At 46.0% G+C, this 15,876-nt stretch overlaps 1 protein-coding gene across 23 annotated transcripts in view; it reads left to right on the top strand.

Annotated features, from left to right (window-relative positions):
* LOC146771980 (stAR-related lipid transfer protein 3-like) overlaps nucleotides 1-15,876 on the top strand; it is a 134,528-nt gene that overhangs the window by 32,519 nt on the left and 86,133 nt on the right. For 19 of the 23 annotated variants that reach the window (XM_085640265.1, XM_085640256.1, XM_085640262.1 and 16 more), the window contains one exon: nucleotides 5,296-5,580. In XM_085640265.1, coding sequence (XP_085496391.1) covers nucleotides 5,362-5,580 — 219 coding nt within the window. In that variant the 5' untranslated portion in view covers nucleotides 5,296-5,361. Of the gene's footprint in view, nucleotides 1-3,806; nucleotides 3,870-5,295; nucleotides 5,581-15,876 lie in introns of all 23 variants that reach the window. The other 4 variants (XM_085640266.1, XM_085640257.1, XM_085640255.1 and 1 more) reach the window with 1 other exon arrangement.

The following is a 15,876-nucleotide window of genomic DNA, read 5'->3' as shown; positions in this document are numbered from 1 at the left end:
CATTTTCCGAATGTCCCATTCCACCCACAAATGATGCCTTTCAACCCGCCTCCGTAGATGTTTCAACAACAGCCTTTTTTAGGGCAAGGTCGAGGCAGAAACCGAGGCAGAAGGAGAGGACAACAGGGCCAAACACGAGTACACTGGAGTCTGCCGCCATCTCCACGCAGTCTGCGCAGCATGACGAAGGGGCCTCAAACGGCAGGTCCCAGCAGCAGTTGATTGTCAATCTGAGTTCACATCTTTTGACCCCTGCTGAAACGGATGTTCTTAACAAGGGGTTGGGTTTTGTACCTACAAACCCAGGTGATCCATTCATGATCCAGTGTGAACTAGCCAAATTCTTTCGTAAGATCAGATTACGGTTTTTCTTTCAAGATAAAACCGTTGAGAATGCTACCCCAATGGATCAGATTACAGATAGTGGGTTACGTAATAAATCCACCTTTGTACCTCCCGCGAGTTCGGTACCCCTACTTGTACTGGCATTCGAAACAGCGGTTTCCCTTGAGGTTTCGAAATTAGACATGGGCTCTAACAACTACTATCATAATCTCTCTAACACTGACAAAAAGGCTATTGAATCCTTGTCCAAAAATCCGGCTATTATCATCAAGCCGGCCGATAAAGGCGGTGCTATTGTTATACTTATCACCTCAGACTACCGTGAAGAGTGCCTGCGGCAACTCATTAACGAGAGCTTTTACAAACTGTTGAGTTCCGATCCTACGGTGAGACTCCAAAAAGAGATTGGTGAACTGGTGTCCGAAGCAAAATTGGAAGGATCGATCTCTAGTCTTGAGGCTGACTACTTGGTGACGATTTACACTGTGACTCCTTATTTCTACACATTGCCTAAAGTGCATAAGGAGCAACGTCCTCCTCCTGGTAGACCCATCATTTCGGGCATCGGTTCACTTTTAGAACCCTTGTCATCTTTTGTAGATGTGTTCTTGAGACCATTGGTAAAAACGATGCCCACGTTCCTTCAGGATACCAAGGACGTCTTGAACATATTACCTGGTATTGATTTCAACGTTGAGACTGACTATTTGGTCAGTTTCGATGTGGAATCATTGTACACATGCATTCCCCAGGTTGATACACTTGAAGCGATTAGATCGCTATTGGACAACATCGTTGAGCCACTGAGTTCACCTGTTCCTTTCATAATGGAGTGTGCCAGGCTGGCCATGACGGAAATTTTTTTCAACTTTGAAGACCGGTTTTTCCTTCAGATCTCCGGTACTTCAATGGGCAGTGTTTTTGCCCCCAGCCTGGCCAATCTCTATGTTCATCTCTTCGAGCAGAATTACGTGCTCACTTCAACCAATCCCTTTCTTGGATCCATCAAAGTATGGAAATGTTACATCGATGACGTTTTAGTCATATGGAGAGGAGACGATGTCTCTCTTTCGGCTTTTCACCATTGGCCCAATGACCAAAATGTCTTCCTCAACTTCACTGTTGAATTTAGCAAACTGGGTTTGGCTTTTTTGGACCTGTGGATCTTTCCTACAGAGGGAGGCCTTGGTAGTGAATTATATACTAAACCCATGGCAAGAAACTCTTTGTTGAAATTTGACAGTTTCCATCCTAAGGGACTAAGGACCGGTCTGCCTTTTGGCCAGTTCCTTCGGTTGAGAAGGAACTGTTCTACCACCGAAGCTTTTACGAAACATGCCAATGTTCTCTTGCAGAACCTGAAGCTTAGAAACTATCCATCGAAGCTGATCAAACAGTCTTATAAACGAGCAGCCAATAACAATCGGGATGCCCTTTTAGAAGTTGCTGTTCCCAAAGCACAACATGAGAGATTGACTTTTGTGAACACCTTCAGTACGTTTTCCAATCGAATTCAGAAGATCTTGCGGAAACATTGGCGTATTTTGAATACTGGCCAATTAAAATTGGCTTTTCCGCTTTTTTCGTACAAAAGGGGGACAATTTGCGTGATGCCATGGTCCATACCAGACCTCGTAGCGTACCACCAACTGTTGCTAACCCCTTATGAGATCTTCCACCGGTTAGGGGACACTTCCCGTGTGGTGGGTGCGTGGTTTGTGCGCAGACAGCACACACTACTGAGATTAACATTGGTCTTGCCAAACCGTGGAAACCATTGCGTCACACTAATTGCAATAGTGAGAAGTTAGTGTACCTAAGCACTTGTCCCTGTCAGAAACAATATGTGGGGATGACCATGAGAAAAGTGAAACAACGCATCATGGAACATAAGAGCACCATTCGATGCAAAAAGGCATCAACGAGACTGACTAACCATTTCTTGGAGTGTAATCACAGTCCTAATCAGATGTCTTGGACGGTACTTGAACAACCATTTATTCCTGCACACGTTTCTGATGTGTCTAAATTTCTTTTCAATAAAGAACAACGTTGGGTGTTTAAGTTACAAAGTGACTGTTTTGGTCTAAATGATTCCATACCATGGTACCATCTGTAGATGTTTATCGTGAGTGGGTTGTATTTTAGTGACTGTATCTGTATATTGTGATTTTTCATCAGCACTCAAACAGCCTACAGGCAAGTGGTAGTTTTTTCACTAGATAGTCTAGTGGATGGTGTGCATGGTCTGCTGTTATTTGCTTTCATGTCAAACATCATGCAGAATACCACTATGCTTACCTACACACTAGTGATCCAGTTGGGTTTGTTCGGTTATTTTGCGGTTTGTTGTCCGATCAGCCTAGGATGCCTTTAGAAGTGACCAATACTGTTGTGTTGGTCCCTTTCCATCTGTGTGGCATGACTGTGGTAGATTGTTTCTCTGGAACTCATTGTTGTTCTCTTGTAAGTTCTCAGGCTTTATATGATCTGGCCGGAGGTTTTTGAGACTGGGTAACTACATTTCCCAGACTTCCCTTGCCTGCTGTGACGTCATCAATAGGGCTCTGCACTTTGCCACTGACGCGCCACGTCATTACGCTATGTTGTGCGTCTGGGCGTTGTTGGTGTTATTTTACCCCGTGTTCGGCCGTTTACTGGTTGCCGCCGCCAGCATCCAGGAAGAAGGTTCGGGGTAGCGACGGAGAGGTGAGATTCTCCGTGTCGATGCACCTTCTGCATTGTGCCGTCTTGTTCGTAACACTGTTTTTCCCAGTCACTGCCCGTATTTTTTAATTGCGGTGGTTGGGTTGTTATGAATCTTCGTTTACAATCTTCGGAGATTTGTTGTAATTACTGATGTGTGCTACTGTTGCTGCATTATCGGCAGCGATGTACCTTTCTCGAGTTCATCGGCGGCTGCCTTTACTCGTATATAGAGGGTTTCCCTTTTTCTATCTACTGCCCGTTTTTTGCTGGTAGTGTTGTTAGCCCTTGAGGCTGTTTCTTGACACTAGAGTCGCGCACTTTTGAACACCAGTGAAGTGCGAGCTACTCTTGAAGTATCTATGAAGGGTATTTGCTATTATCATGCAAAAAATTATGAATAAAAATAACATGCGGGTATTTTGGTCTTTGAGGTGATCTCCTCATTTACGATCGCCCGTTTTGATTTCAATGTTGACAGTTTAAGAAAATCCGTGTGCTCCGCTGTTTCGGGCACTATTGTTAATTATTCTAATTTTGTATATATAAAGTGTACCTGCTTTTGGGATTTAGTGAGGATTCACTCGGCCCTATGGTTGAGTCATCCCACGGTCCCTCTTTGAATACATTCGTTTCCCTGCCTGTTGAATGTCTTTGTGATTCAGTTGAGGGAGCGACAGGCTTCGGTGCCTGCTGCACCTCTGATGCACACGTTTCATCATACTAGACCATGTTTTTAATTGTTTCCTTCACAGAGCGTTGCCTCACGCCCTGAGTTGCTACCAGGAGCGGCAGGCTTAGTCCCGATTTCATTACGGGTAAGATTCATATTGGGTTATTTGATATCTTCGATTTGCAGTGTCTATAAACCTGTATGAAGTACATTTCCTGGTTATTAATTCTATATATATTTTTTCATGTTTTATTACATTGATACTGGCACTTACCTTCTTGACCGGTAGGAGTTCAAATTTTTGCAATCGATCCTGTGGTACAAGGTTGGTTGTATCGTTTCATGTTTCTACTTTTAGACACGATGTCACGCCAGTGCTCACTTTTGCACTAGCTTGCAGTTGCAGTAGTTTTGGTTATTTGGTCCTGAAGAAAGCCTTGATCACAATTTTATGATCTGTTATGGCTGAAACATGTAGACCTTTTTTTGGTTTATTGTAAGCGCGCTCGTTAATTTGATCAGACCGCGCAACTACTCTGTTTTTAACATTGGCACAGGCACACTCCTAATTAAACTCTTTCTGTTCCTGTAGTCCATTTTATATCACTTAGTTTCACACTGCACTTTAGGGCCTCACCCAACTTCGGCTAGCCTCATTGATCTTTAGGAGATCTCATTTCATTAGCGTAGTTTAAAACATCCACGAGCTCCTCCCTTAGATACACCTTGGGAGTGTCAGCTCCTTAGCCAAACCAGGTTTGGTTAAGAGGAGATCCCATATGATGAAGCATGGCACCACGGTGTGTGATGGGATTACGTCCTCTTCATGAGGACTTTAATACTAGGTTCTAGTGTTAGCTTCATTCAGGCTTTTGTTAGGTTCACTGCAGACAGGTGGATTTTGTTTTTCTTTTTGTTTGGTTTTCTATACCCCTGGACTTCTGTGTATTCATATTGTTAGTAGGGGGACTTAGTCCGGGCTGGTAGTGTGTTCCCTCAGACCCTATTGCTTACTCGTTTTTTTTTAACCTGCAGATAATTCACCAGTCTATTTCTCTTGACTTTCGCAGGATACTGAGTTATAGCTTGTGTACTTCTCAAGTATATTGTCAGTCGAGTTTTTATGGAATTGCAGGTTTGGGTTGGTCTTTCAAAGTTTCAAGGTATTGTCAATTCTATTTCAGAACCTTCATAGTTGTTCTTTGTTCTTCAGCCATAGGCAGTTCCTGAGACAATAGGATCGCTCCTTGGCTTTGTTCTGATTGCTGCCTCAGTTAAATAATCTGCTTTTGACAGTATTGTTACAAATGGCATAGCTTGTATGTTAAGAGTGTTTCACACTTTCTCATTAGAACTTAGAGAAAGACAATATAGAGGCATTTCATTTAAATGTTGGAGGTTTCAAATCAAAATATGCTAGATTTCTGGGTGGTAGGGCAAAGTGGTAGATGGTGGGCCATGCCGCCGGGGGAGCCCCCCTCCATGTGCTTTGCAGGGGGGCCCTCTCAAGTTTTGTTACGCCACTGCTCTATACATGTCCTTCCACTCACTGTCCCCGTTTCTATCCTCAGACTGTGTGCTGATGCTTGCTGGCCGTACCCCCGCGCCTGCCCCCGGGCCCCGGCTCTGAGAGGACGATGAGTAAGCCGCTGGGGTCCTACCCTAGTGAGCTGGAGCAAAGCCTGCCCGCCATCGCATCCATCAACACCTCCTACGCCCAGAGCCAGCTCTACTCCCCGCACTATTTCCTGACTCCCGAGAAGAAGAAGCCAATCTCGGATGTCAGACGGACTTTCTGCCTCTTTGTGACCTTTGACCTTCTGTTCGTTTCCCTCCTGTGGATTATTGAGTTAAACGTAAGTACCCCCCCCCCCCCACCCTCCAACACAACCGTATCCATTTGTGGTTTTTTTAATTGAGCTATTTATTTAGATGTCGTTTGTAATTAGTTTGTGAGGGGCTGGAAGTGAGTAAGTGAATAACGGCCGTCCACCACGAATGACTGAATAAATGACTTCTGCATCGGAGAGGTCTGTTCACTGAATTGCCTCATGGGACTTAGATGGCAGTCGTGGATGCTTGTCGTGGATGCTTGGGCGTGAGGAGGGTTTGAGTTTTCCTCCAGCAAAGGTGGGTTCATTTGCCACATGTCACACAATTGCCTCTCTGCAGCATGCTTTAGAGATGCAGCAAGATTTGGGTGGGAAGAGCTAAGGGCGCACCCAGGGGATATGATGTTTTGTTATAAGGGTGTTTCCATACATTCATTTTCAGACCATGCTCTGAAGGCACACAGGCCCGGACTAGAACCAGCTATTCATTTTTGCAGTTCAGTGATTGGGTCAGTGGGTCATCTTCTGTCATCAACCTTCGGGGATTGTGGGGCGGTTTGATATTTTAGCAGATCAAGGAAGTACGTTTGATTTGTTGACTGAAGTTATCATTGTATTCTGTTTTAATTATATAGCTCTCACTACCCCATACGCGTCATCGAAATGCTTTTTCGGCGAGTAGCACTCTACTCCGGAGCCCATAAAGGATTAGTGGTGAATCAGTATAGTGAAATAAATGAATTTGAGAGGTGGACATGTTAGTCTATTGTTTGGAATGAAAAGGATAGTGGAGGGATGTTTTGGAGCTCAGAGCAGGAGAAGGAGGCTTGGGATGAGTAAAAGGGAGATGGATGGGGAATAGTCGGAGGGAAGGGTTTTTAGAAAGGCTTGTTTTCGGGGATCGGAGAAGTATGATATGATACAAGGAGGGGTAGAGTATGGAAGAGTCTAGAATGGGTTATTTTGGGGCTCATAGCAGTGGTATGGGGTTTGAGATCAACGAGAGAGTGGAGTTAGAGGATATATTGATAGAGGTATATTGTGAGAAATATGATCATGATTTTTCTATTCGACAACCCATCTTTTACCTAGGACCAAAAAGAAGCCTTGCAGAAGGCCTTCATTCATTTGTTGTTGCATATCACACGGTCAGTGTGGTGGTCATCCTTTTGGGGCCTTAAATGTCTGACCTATTCATCCGTACATGCACTCCCTCATTCTTACATACATGCACTCGCTCTTCTAGCTTGTATTTGACTCGCTTTCACATTCACCCTCCCGCAGTCCCACCCACACTGGCTTCAGTGAAGATGCACTTTCACCTGTAGAGTAGCTGCTGCCTCTCTTACTTACTCTTTGTGAGCGTGCCCCATTCCTAAGTTTTAAAGTTGGTCTTGAAGATGTGGTGAAAATAGAGGAAGCTTTTTCTTTTTTCTGCCGTTTTATATAGCGTGAACTCGACCCTAAGGTATTGGAGCACTTTACATGAGCACCAGTTACATTACACAAGGACACATTCATCTTTGGTAGGGATAGGGATCTTAAGTGATTGGCCCACAATCACAGGATGTTGAGCTCACTCTGTGACTCGAACCTGGTTCCCCAGTTCCATAGTTCGCTGCTCTGGCTGTTACGACACATCCAAATTGTGGTGTTGAGGGTGAAGTAAGGTTAACGATGGGAGGTTTGAGAGATGCTTATTGCTAACTTGAGTCTGGGTTGCTGGAATCTTTTCCGGGCGCCTGGGTCGCATCCTGCTCTCCCCTAGAATGCTGTTATAATGCTGCCTTCTCTGATGGCCATGTAAGGATGGCAGCACAACTGGATGTTTGGGTCACAGCCGGACTGGTAACCTAATCTGGCCCTGGCACCCACCTCGTCCTCCCCTGGGGAGTGGGGGTGCGGGTGAGCTGTTGCCAGGGCTGGTTTTGGTTGCTTTTGTTACAGGGGGGCCGATATTACAGCTATGCTGCGACCCCTGCCCCGTGTAACAAAAAAACTGATCCCCACGGGTCCAAAACCAGCCCCCATCTTGGCAGCCTACCGGGGAATTGCTCTTGATGTTCCTTGGTGTCTGTTCCACACCCTCTCAATATCCAAAGGGGTTTACTAATGACCAGAGAGATGCAAGGTTACAGGTTCAGCATAGTTATGAGTACATATAGAAACTTATTGACGAGGAAGTTCAATTGTACAGTTGGCTTTTGTTGTACAGTGAAGATTAAATAGGGGTCTGTAGGCTTATCTAGTCTGCCAAGAGTCCCCACCTGCTGCCAAACTGCCACCACCTCTCATCATGCCATGCATGCAGCTCCAAAACCACTAGTGGTGGATTAGAGGCTCGACAGGAGGCAAGGGAATGACCTACCCGGTCACTGTCTGTCCTTTCACCCCTTATGCTTTCTGCATATTATATCATCCAAAGTCGGGGTGGGGGGTGGTATCTGTCTCTGGTATTCAGGTGCTTAAGTCTGAATTTGACAAGTAATTCGGAATAACTGCTCAAAAAGTACAGTATGACAAGCGAACATGGTGGGTGTGGTGGAAGAGGTCGGTGCAGGGGTGTTATTCTAAAAAGTAAACCTTATTCTTGGGAACATTTAGTTTAAAATATTTTTAGTACATTTTACGTTTTGTGTAAAACTTCAGGGAGACAATTTGAATATATTATGTTTCTTGAACTATTTACTGTACTTGTCTTGTTAGAATTGATGGCAATCTTTAGTCAGCAAGGTGCAAAAGGAAGCTTTATTGGGCCATATAATATAATCCTTGATTCGGTCACTATTCACCCCAGTAGGGCCAATTCTAAGGTATCTTGAATATGGCACTTGCGGGGAGTCTAAAAATCTATTGTATGATCGATAAAAATCCAAGAATTGTCTAATCCTTATTCATTAAAGTTGTGTGGAAGGTAATTCTTTTTATTAGATCTAGTCGGGCAACTGTGAAGTAGGCCGCAATGCTCCAGAGTTTGCAAAACACTTGTTTACTGTAGAAATATTGATGTACTTTCATGATTGGTCGACTATAACTAACGAATAAATGACATTCAAACAATGTTATTGAAGTCCAGTGGTACGATTTGGTGATTCTTTTTTTTTTTTTTTCCCCTTGACCACACATTCCTTGACCACACATGGAATTTTAGAGGGGATCCCCAAATATTACAATTCCATAACAAAATGAATGAATTGGATCACAACCACAAATATTTTCCTTTCACCGTAAACTAATGTTGCACTTTTGTGCATGGAATGTTCTCGTAATCTGCATTCTTTTTTAGCTGCTATCCCTCCGCGGGGACGTGAAGAGGCCATCTCTCATCCAGTCTGACTTGCCTCGCGTACTGCTGTTCCCACATTGAGACATGTCTAAAAGTGCACCTCTGTGTTGACCTGTCTTACTAAGACCTCCTGAGGGCTCTTCCAAAGCTCCTTCCTTCTGACCTTTAACATTCACTGCTCTTCTAGTAATATGATGCACCGCTATCTGCCACCTTTCCCTATTCTAATGACCCACAACTAGCTTTGATTAGTGACCTACTATCATCAGAAGAGGAAAGCTATTGGCATAATGTATCCAAGTAGTGGACTATGCAGCAGAACATAGCTGGACCCACCGAAACTTCAAAGCACCATTTAGGAATATCATGAAAACAGAGGGATGGTCCCAGTCCAGTGACATAAGGGTGCTGCCAGTCAAGATTGCGGTACATTAGCATAGCTTGTTCATCACATTTGGAGTACTATTGGTGCGTTACCTTTTTATGTAAGTAGCTGTTTCAACCTCATGGATGGATGGATCTTGCTTGCAATTTGTCCTTCCTCTCCTACGCTCACCTCTTACTCCCTGCCTGGGTCAGTTTGGGCCTGTGTGCCCCTCGCTTTCTACTTGTCATACGCCCTCTTTACCCTCTGCCTCTTTCTGTAACAACCTGCTGTCCCACCACCAAGGCCTAGGGCCTGTTCTCATTCTTGCCCCCCAGTCTGTCCCGTTCTGTAACAGTCTGCAATCCCACCACCTAAGCCAGTTTCCTGTTCTACTTCCTCCCTCACCAGTTTGTCCCTTTCTGCAACAATCCGCTGTTCCACCACCGAACCCTGTGTCCTGTTCTACTTCCTACGTTCAGCCTCTGTCTCTTTCTTCAACAATCTGCTGTTTCACCACCGAACCCTATGTCCTGTTCTGCTTCTTGCCCTCCACTGTCTGTCCTTTTCTCAAAAAATCCACTGTCCCACCTCCAAAACCCCTGTGCATCTTGCATTCAGCTTCTAACCATTTCTGCAGCATTGTGCTCTCCCACCACTGAAGCCTTTGTCCTGTTCTGCTTCTTGCCTTCCAGTCTGACCCTTTCTGCAGCAATCCATTCTCCCATCACCACAGCCTGTGTCCTTTTCTGCCTCTTGCCTTTTCCGCAACAATCTGCTGTCTCACCGCCGAGGTTGGTGCCTTGTTCTGCTTCTTGCCTTCAGCCCTCTGTCCCTTCCTGTGGTCCCACCGCCGAATTTGGTGCCCTGTTCTGCCTCTTGCCTTCAGCCGTCTGTCTCTTTCTGCTCTTTGGTGGGTGCCTTTGAAGTAGAGAGGATCAGATATAGTACAGGAATGGATAGAGTTTGTAAATGTATTCATATTTATTTATTTATAAAGTTTTATATAGCGCAAACAAGATCCCAATGGATATCAGAGCGCTTTACAATGAAACTAGAACTGGAAGGATAATAATGTAACAACAACAAGTTAAAAACACAAATGATCATAAGGTGCACGAAAATTCAAATAGAAGTTATGTTAAACAAGGTACAGTGTAACAACAGAGGGACACAGTATGTCACACAAAAATAAAAATGTAGTAGTAAATGTTGAAACAATGGAAGAAGGAACAAGGACAACGGGCCAAGGGGCTAGCCCAATTATTGAAGGAGTTTATTCATCAGGAATCTTTTGACTTCCAGTTTGAACACCGTTGTTCTGGAGATTCTGCGTATTTCTGGAGGAAGAGAGTTCCATATCTTTGGAGCCGCGCCAGAAAAGGCTCTGTGACAGGTTCTCTTTTTGTTAAGGATAGGTGGTTTCAAGAGTAAGGTAGTGGCGCTTCTGGAGGCTCTTGCACCACAAGATAGTTCAAGTTTTTGTGCCAGGTACCTGGGCGTCTTGAAGTGGATAGCTTTGTGCGTCATAGTGGCAATTTTTTGCTGGATTTGTGCTTCATAGGGGAGCCAATTTAGAGTTTTTAGGACTGGCGATATGCGTTCATTGCGTTTGGAGCCTGTAACCAGTCTAGCAGCAGCATTCAGTGAAGCCCTTAGCGGAGCCAGGGTGTATTTGGGTAGGCCACAGAGGGTGGCACTACCGTAATCTAGCCTCGGTAGGACAAGCGCTTGAACCACCTGCTTGAAATCCTTAAGAGGGAGGAAAGGTTTGATGTTTCTGAGTGTTCTTATCAAGTGGTTTGCTCCTTTACATGTATTGCTGATATGATTTTTCATATTCAGGTTCTTGTCCATAGTGACTCCTAGAGATTTGGCTGAGTTTACGATGAGCGGAGTGCAGTTGAAAGCAGTGAGGTGGCTCAGCCACGGGTCAAGATTGGGGGTGTAATTCTGAGGGGAGACGAGCAAGAATTCTGTTTTTGAGGTGTTGAGCAGGAGATGGTTCTCAGTTAACCAGTTTTGAGTATACATTAGGATGGTGTTAAGTGATATGAGGTTTTCCGGGGATGAGATTTTCAAGTAGAGTTGCGTGTCGTCGGCATACATGTGGAAATGAATATCCATGGAGTTCAGTGCGTTAGCTAATGGTTCCAAGAAAAGGTTGAAGAGGATAGGAGATAACGCAGATCCTTGGGGGATCCCCATGAGAACAGGCGAAGGCCTGGAGAGAGAGTGATTTGCCTTGACTCTTTGCGATCTGTGATGGAGGAAGGACGAGAACCATTGTAGCACCTGATCACCAAAACCCATCCTGTTTTGCAGGATGGCTAAGAGGTTGTCATGATTGACCGTGTCAAAAGCAGAGGAAAGGTCAAGGAGGATCAGGAGCTAGGATTCGTTTTGATCGAGAATCTTTAGAATGTCATCCAATACATGAATGAGGGCCGATTCAGTGCTGTGCCCCGTCCGAAAGCCGGATTGATGTTGGTCTAAGAGCTGGTAGTTCTCAATGTGAGCACAGAGTTGGGACTGAATGCATTTTTCAAGGAGTTTCGCAAGGGTGGGGATGTTGGAGATAGTTCGGAAATTATTGAGGTCTGTCCTATCAGCGTTAGGTTTTTTTAGTATAGGGGATACTTGAGCTGCTTTTAGGCAATCCGGGATTGTGCCTTGTGACAGAGACGCATTTACAATCCTTGTCCAGGTAGGGATGAGTGCATTCTTGATTTCCTTGAAAATGGATGGGGGTAACGGGTCACTGAAGTGGTTGGAAGGGTTGATATTCAGGATAATCTTTTTGATGTCTTGTTCACTGAGTGGGGTAAAGGTGTCCCAGGCAGCACTGTTCTTAGGGATCAGGGGGGTAGAGTTGAGCTTTTCAGAGAGGTCAGGTGGAGAGGCTGCCCTGGAGGAGAGGAGTACATCCTTCTTAGCAGCGAGGTCAGAGGATATAAGTTCTGATTTCTCAATGAAGAAAGAAGCAAGATCGTCGCAGGAGGGTGGACTGCTTCCAGGTTCCGATAGGTTTGGACCTACAATTGATTGCTGTTTGACCAATTCGAAACGTTTCTTGGGCAGGTTTGCCGCTTGATCTAATTGGTGTCTGAAATAGTTAGACTTGGCGTTCCTGATTTGTTTGTAGTAAAGGCTCCTAGCGTCTCTTAGGAGTTTAAGTTGGTGCGAGGAGGGATTTGATCTCCAGGAGCGTTCAACTGCCCTAAGGTTGCGACGTTCCGTGTTTAGGTTATCATTATACCACGGTTTGGATATTTTTGTTAAGGCATTTGTATGTTTGAGTGGAGCAATGTCATTCATGTTGGAGATGGTCACATTGTAGGAGTCAGTGAGTAACTGCACCTCAGTCAGGTCCGCTTGAGAGGAGAGGGCAGATGTACAGTGGGCGGCTAGCTCAACAGGGTTTACTAGTCTGAGGTCCCTTTTCCATATCTTTGATTTCGTTGGTTGGGCCTTCCACACCTGTACCTCCTTGTTGATAAAAAAAAAGGATGCAGTGGTGGTCTGACCAGTCACATGGGGTAATAAAGTCCAAGGTGACGGTCTGCCCTTTCGAAATAATGAGGTCAAGAATTGTATGTATGTAGGGTCAGCGGCCACACGTGCAGGATTATTGCATCTGTGTTTGGTAACAATCGTCCCATCAGTTTTCTGGCCGTTGTTTTGGCTGCCCCTGCTTTGGTAGCTACTGTTGGCCCTCTTTCTCTGGTTTGTGCCGCTTTACATGTGCTGTGGCCGGGTGAAGCCGGGAGGTATTCCAAGTGTGGTACCGGGCAAGACAGTGTGCAAGTGAGGCAATGGAGTACAACTGTGCTGAGTTCCATCTCACCTTACCAACACAAATCGCACCATAGCACCAACGGATACAGCCAGGGCTTTAAGTGGCCGGGCTAAAAAGCAGGTGCTGAGACGTGTCCCTTTCGGGCTCTACATTTTTGCCCTCAGGGTGAAAAATAAATCTTAACTCTGCAGCAGTACCACCCATCACTGCCTTTGAGGTAACCTTAAAGAGACTTGTTTTAGTTCTTTCAGTGTCCTCATTACAGAACTGAAGCATGTTAAATATTGTATACAACGAAGCCATAGTTATTGCTATTTATTTTATACAACTAACAACCATTGGCAAAGCCTATATCCGTGACGTCTTGTATGTGTGATGTTACTTGTATGATATATCTGCATACAATGGCAGAAGCAGCAAAATACCAGTCGGACGGCAGACTGTGCTAAGCAGGGATTTTTAGCTTGCGTATCTTTAAACCACGCCCTTAATTACATCAGCCATGCACGTTTGAGATACCCCCCCCCACTCCCGGCACTAGGCATGGGCAGCTGTCCAGGGCCCGCGCCTGCTCCCAGCCATGAAGCCTCGCACCTTTAAAGACTCCAGAGTTTCGAGGCCCATGGGGCCCCCTAAGAGTTTTCATTTTTTCTTTTATTTATCAATCTCCCCTGCTGGGGGCCGTGGTCTGGCCACGAAGGAAGATGGCCGCCTGAATGTGAGGCTCCACTGCGAGGGGGACCCTTGATGGAGGCGGCGCACTTTACACCTCAGCTAGGACCACCCCTGTGACGGCTATGCCTTCCTACAGCAGCGCTTTTAAGAAGTGCAGGTACAGCACCTGCCCATTTAAAGCACTAGTTCCGGTGAGGCCTGCTTTCTAGGACAAAGTGAGGTGTTACCCAGGGTAGCAAGTGTGCAGGAGGATCTTCTAATACGGGGAATCTTTCTAGAAAGATTACCCTTTACAGGGAGGACTATAGCAGAGCTGTGCAGAGTTCATGTAGCTGGCAAGGACACACTTCATGCCATAGTCCCTTTGTGTGAAGCTTCTGTGTGTTGTTTTGAAGGCTCCTGCATCACAATGCTCTTGTGCCTTGGGTGGAAGATCCCTCATGGCACAGTACTCGGGCTCTGGATATTGTGTTGTGTTGAAAGCCCTCGTTCCAGTGCCCTGTTAGTGTGTTATACCCATGTCTGCATCCTCATGAGACTGGACAGAGGAGACACGGCAAACCTCCTTCCTCCTGGACCTCACTGCAGCATTTAACATGGTTTCCTACCCCATGCAACACTACAGGATATCTGAATTCAAAGATGCGTCCGCATTTTAGGTCGTGCCTAGCGATGCAGCGAAGCTGCTCGCTAGCGAGATCTATTGTTGCCAACTTGACTTTGGAAGGGGGACAGGAGATGTGCACTTTCTCAGACTGGCGATGTGCACGCTCACGGCGTGTGTATCAGCCTGCTCCAGGACAGCACATGGGCACGCGCATGGCGTGTCTTTCAGCTTGCGCCTGGAGCTTGCCCCTGGCAGCAGATGAGCATGGCAGGCGTCTCTAAACTTTCAAGCGCTCCCACCCACCGCGCGCTCACCTGGACAGCCCCATCGGCCTGAGTTGGACACGCACAGCTTCTCTTAACTTTCGAGCGCTCCCGCCGCGCGCTCGGCTGTACTGCCCCATCGGCCTGAGTTGGCGGCGGTTCGGCACTTTGTGCACGGCTGAGGAGAGGCTCTGTTTCTCACTCCGGAGGGACTCCGCTCGCGCCCTGTCTCTGCCGGCATCCTCCCAATGCGCTCGAGGCTGAAGGCGGGAGGCTTCTGCGGCTGCAGTCCCTGTGTACTTACGAGGCGAAGGAACAAGGTGCACAAAAAGAGGTAGGGTTTGTTTCAAATAAAGCATAATTATAACATCACTGTAAACGATTGGCCCAATGACGATAGCGCAGGAAATCGAATAAGTGCTGTTGCTCATTAGTTGACTCGATTCCAAACGTGTATGGCGTCTCGTTTACTGAGGAGATGTGCACGCATACAGACACGCGATGTGCACATCTCCTGTCCCCCTTCCATCGTTGCAAGCCTCACGCAGTTTCACTTTGGTAATGTGCACGCATGCTCAGTTCGGGATGTCCCCAAGCCCCGGTGAGTGATGCGCTTTCACTTGTTTGTCTTGCATCCGCTAATCTGGTGTGAGAGCGCTTGTAAAGCAACACCTATGTTTTAGTGTATTCCAATACCCCAAAGGAGCCCACAGTAAGTGGCACTGCTCCAGCCCTAAACTGGCCTATCCACATTGCAAAGGGCCGGCCTGGCCTGACTAACACTGCCCCGTTTCTTCACCCACTTTTCAGAGGGATCGGCTTCACATGTGATTAACCAGCCTCCAGTTCGTTCCACCTATCCGAGGCATCATATTTCACTGACCTTGGCCCAGCCCTACCCCTCTTTTTAAGTGAGATAAAAAACGGGAGTCGCTCATAGAGGTGTGACCGCTGTAATAAAGAGCGTGGCTTAAAACACAAGCTAAAAATGCGTGCGTAGCATAGTGTGCCGCCCGAATGTTATTTTGCTGCTTCTATCCATTCATCCAGATATATTACACAACAAATAACATTACACCTACAACAAGCCCAGACTATTGGCTTAACGTTGCTTTCCACCCGTTGCTTTTCTGTGCGTCACTTTCGCCATGTTGCTGCTTCACGTTTTTTTTAAATTCCGTTACAAGCGCACAGCTTTTTGTTTTATTAACATTGCTTTTCACCCGTTTTTTTAAATTCCTTTATGAGCGCTGCGTAGGTCATGCCGCCTTCCTGAACAGCAATGGTAAACTCCCTTGTTTTCAAAACGGCCACTCGCAGACACAC

Source organism: Triturus cristatus, unplaced genomic scaffold (assembly GCF_964204655.1).
Source record: "Triturus cristatus unplaced genomic scaffold, aTriCri1.1 SCAFFOLD_168, whole genome shotgun sequence".
Classification (NCBI taxonomy): domain Eukaryota; kingdom Metazoa; phylum Chordata; class Amphibia; order Caudata; family Salamandridae; genus Triturus; species Triturus cristatus.
Note: the sequence above shows the minus strand (reverse complement) of the source record. Positions and strands in the feature narration are given on the sequence as shown.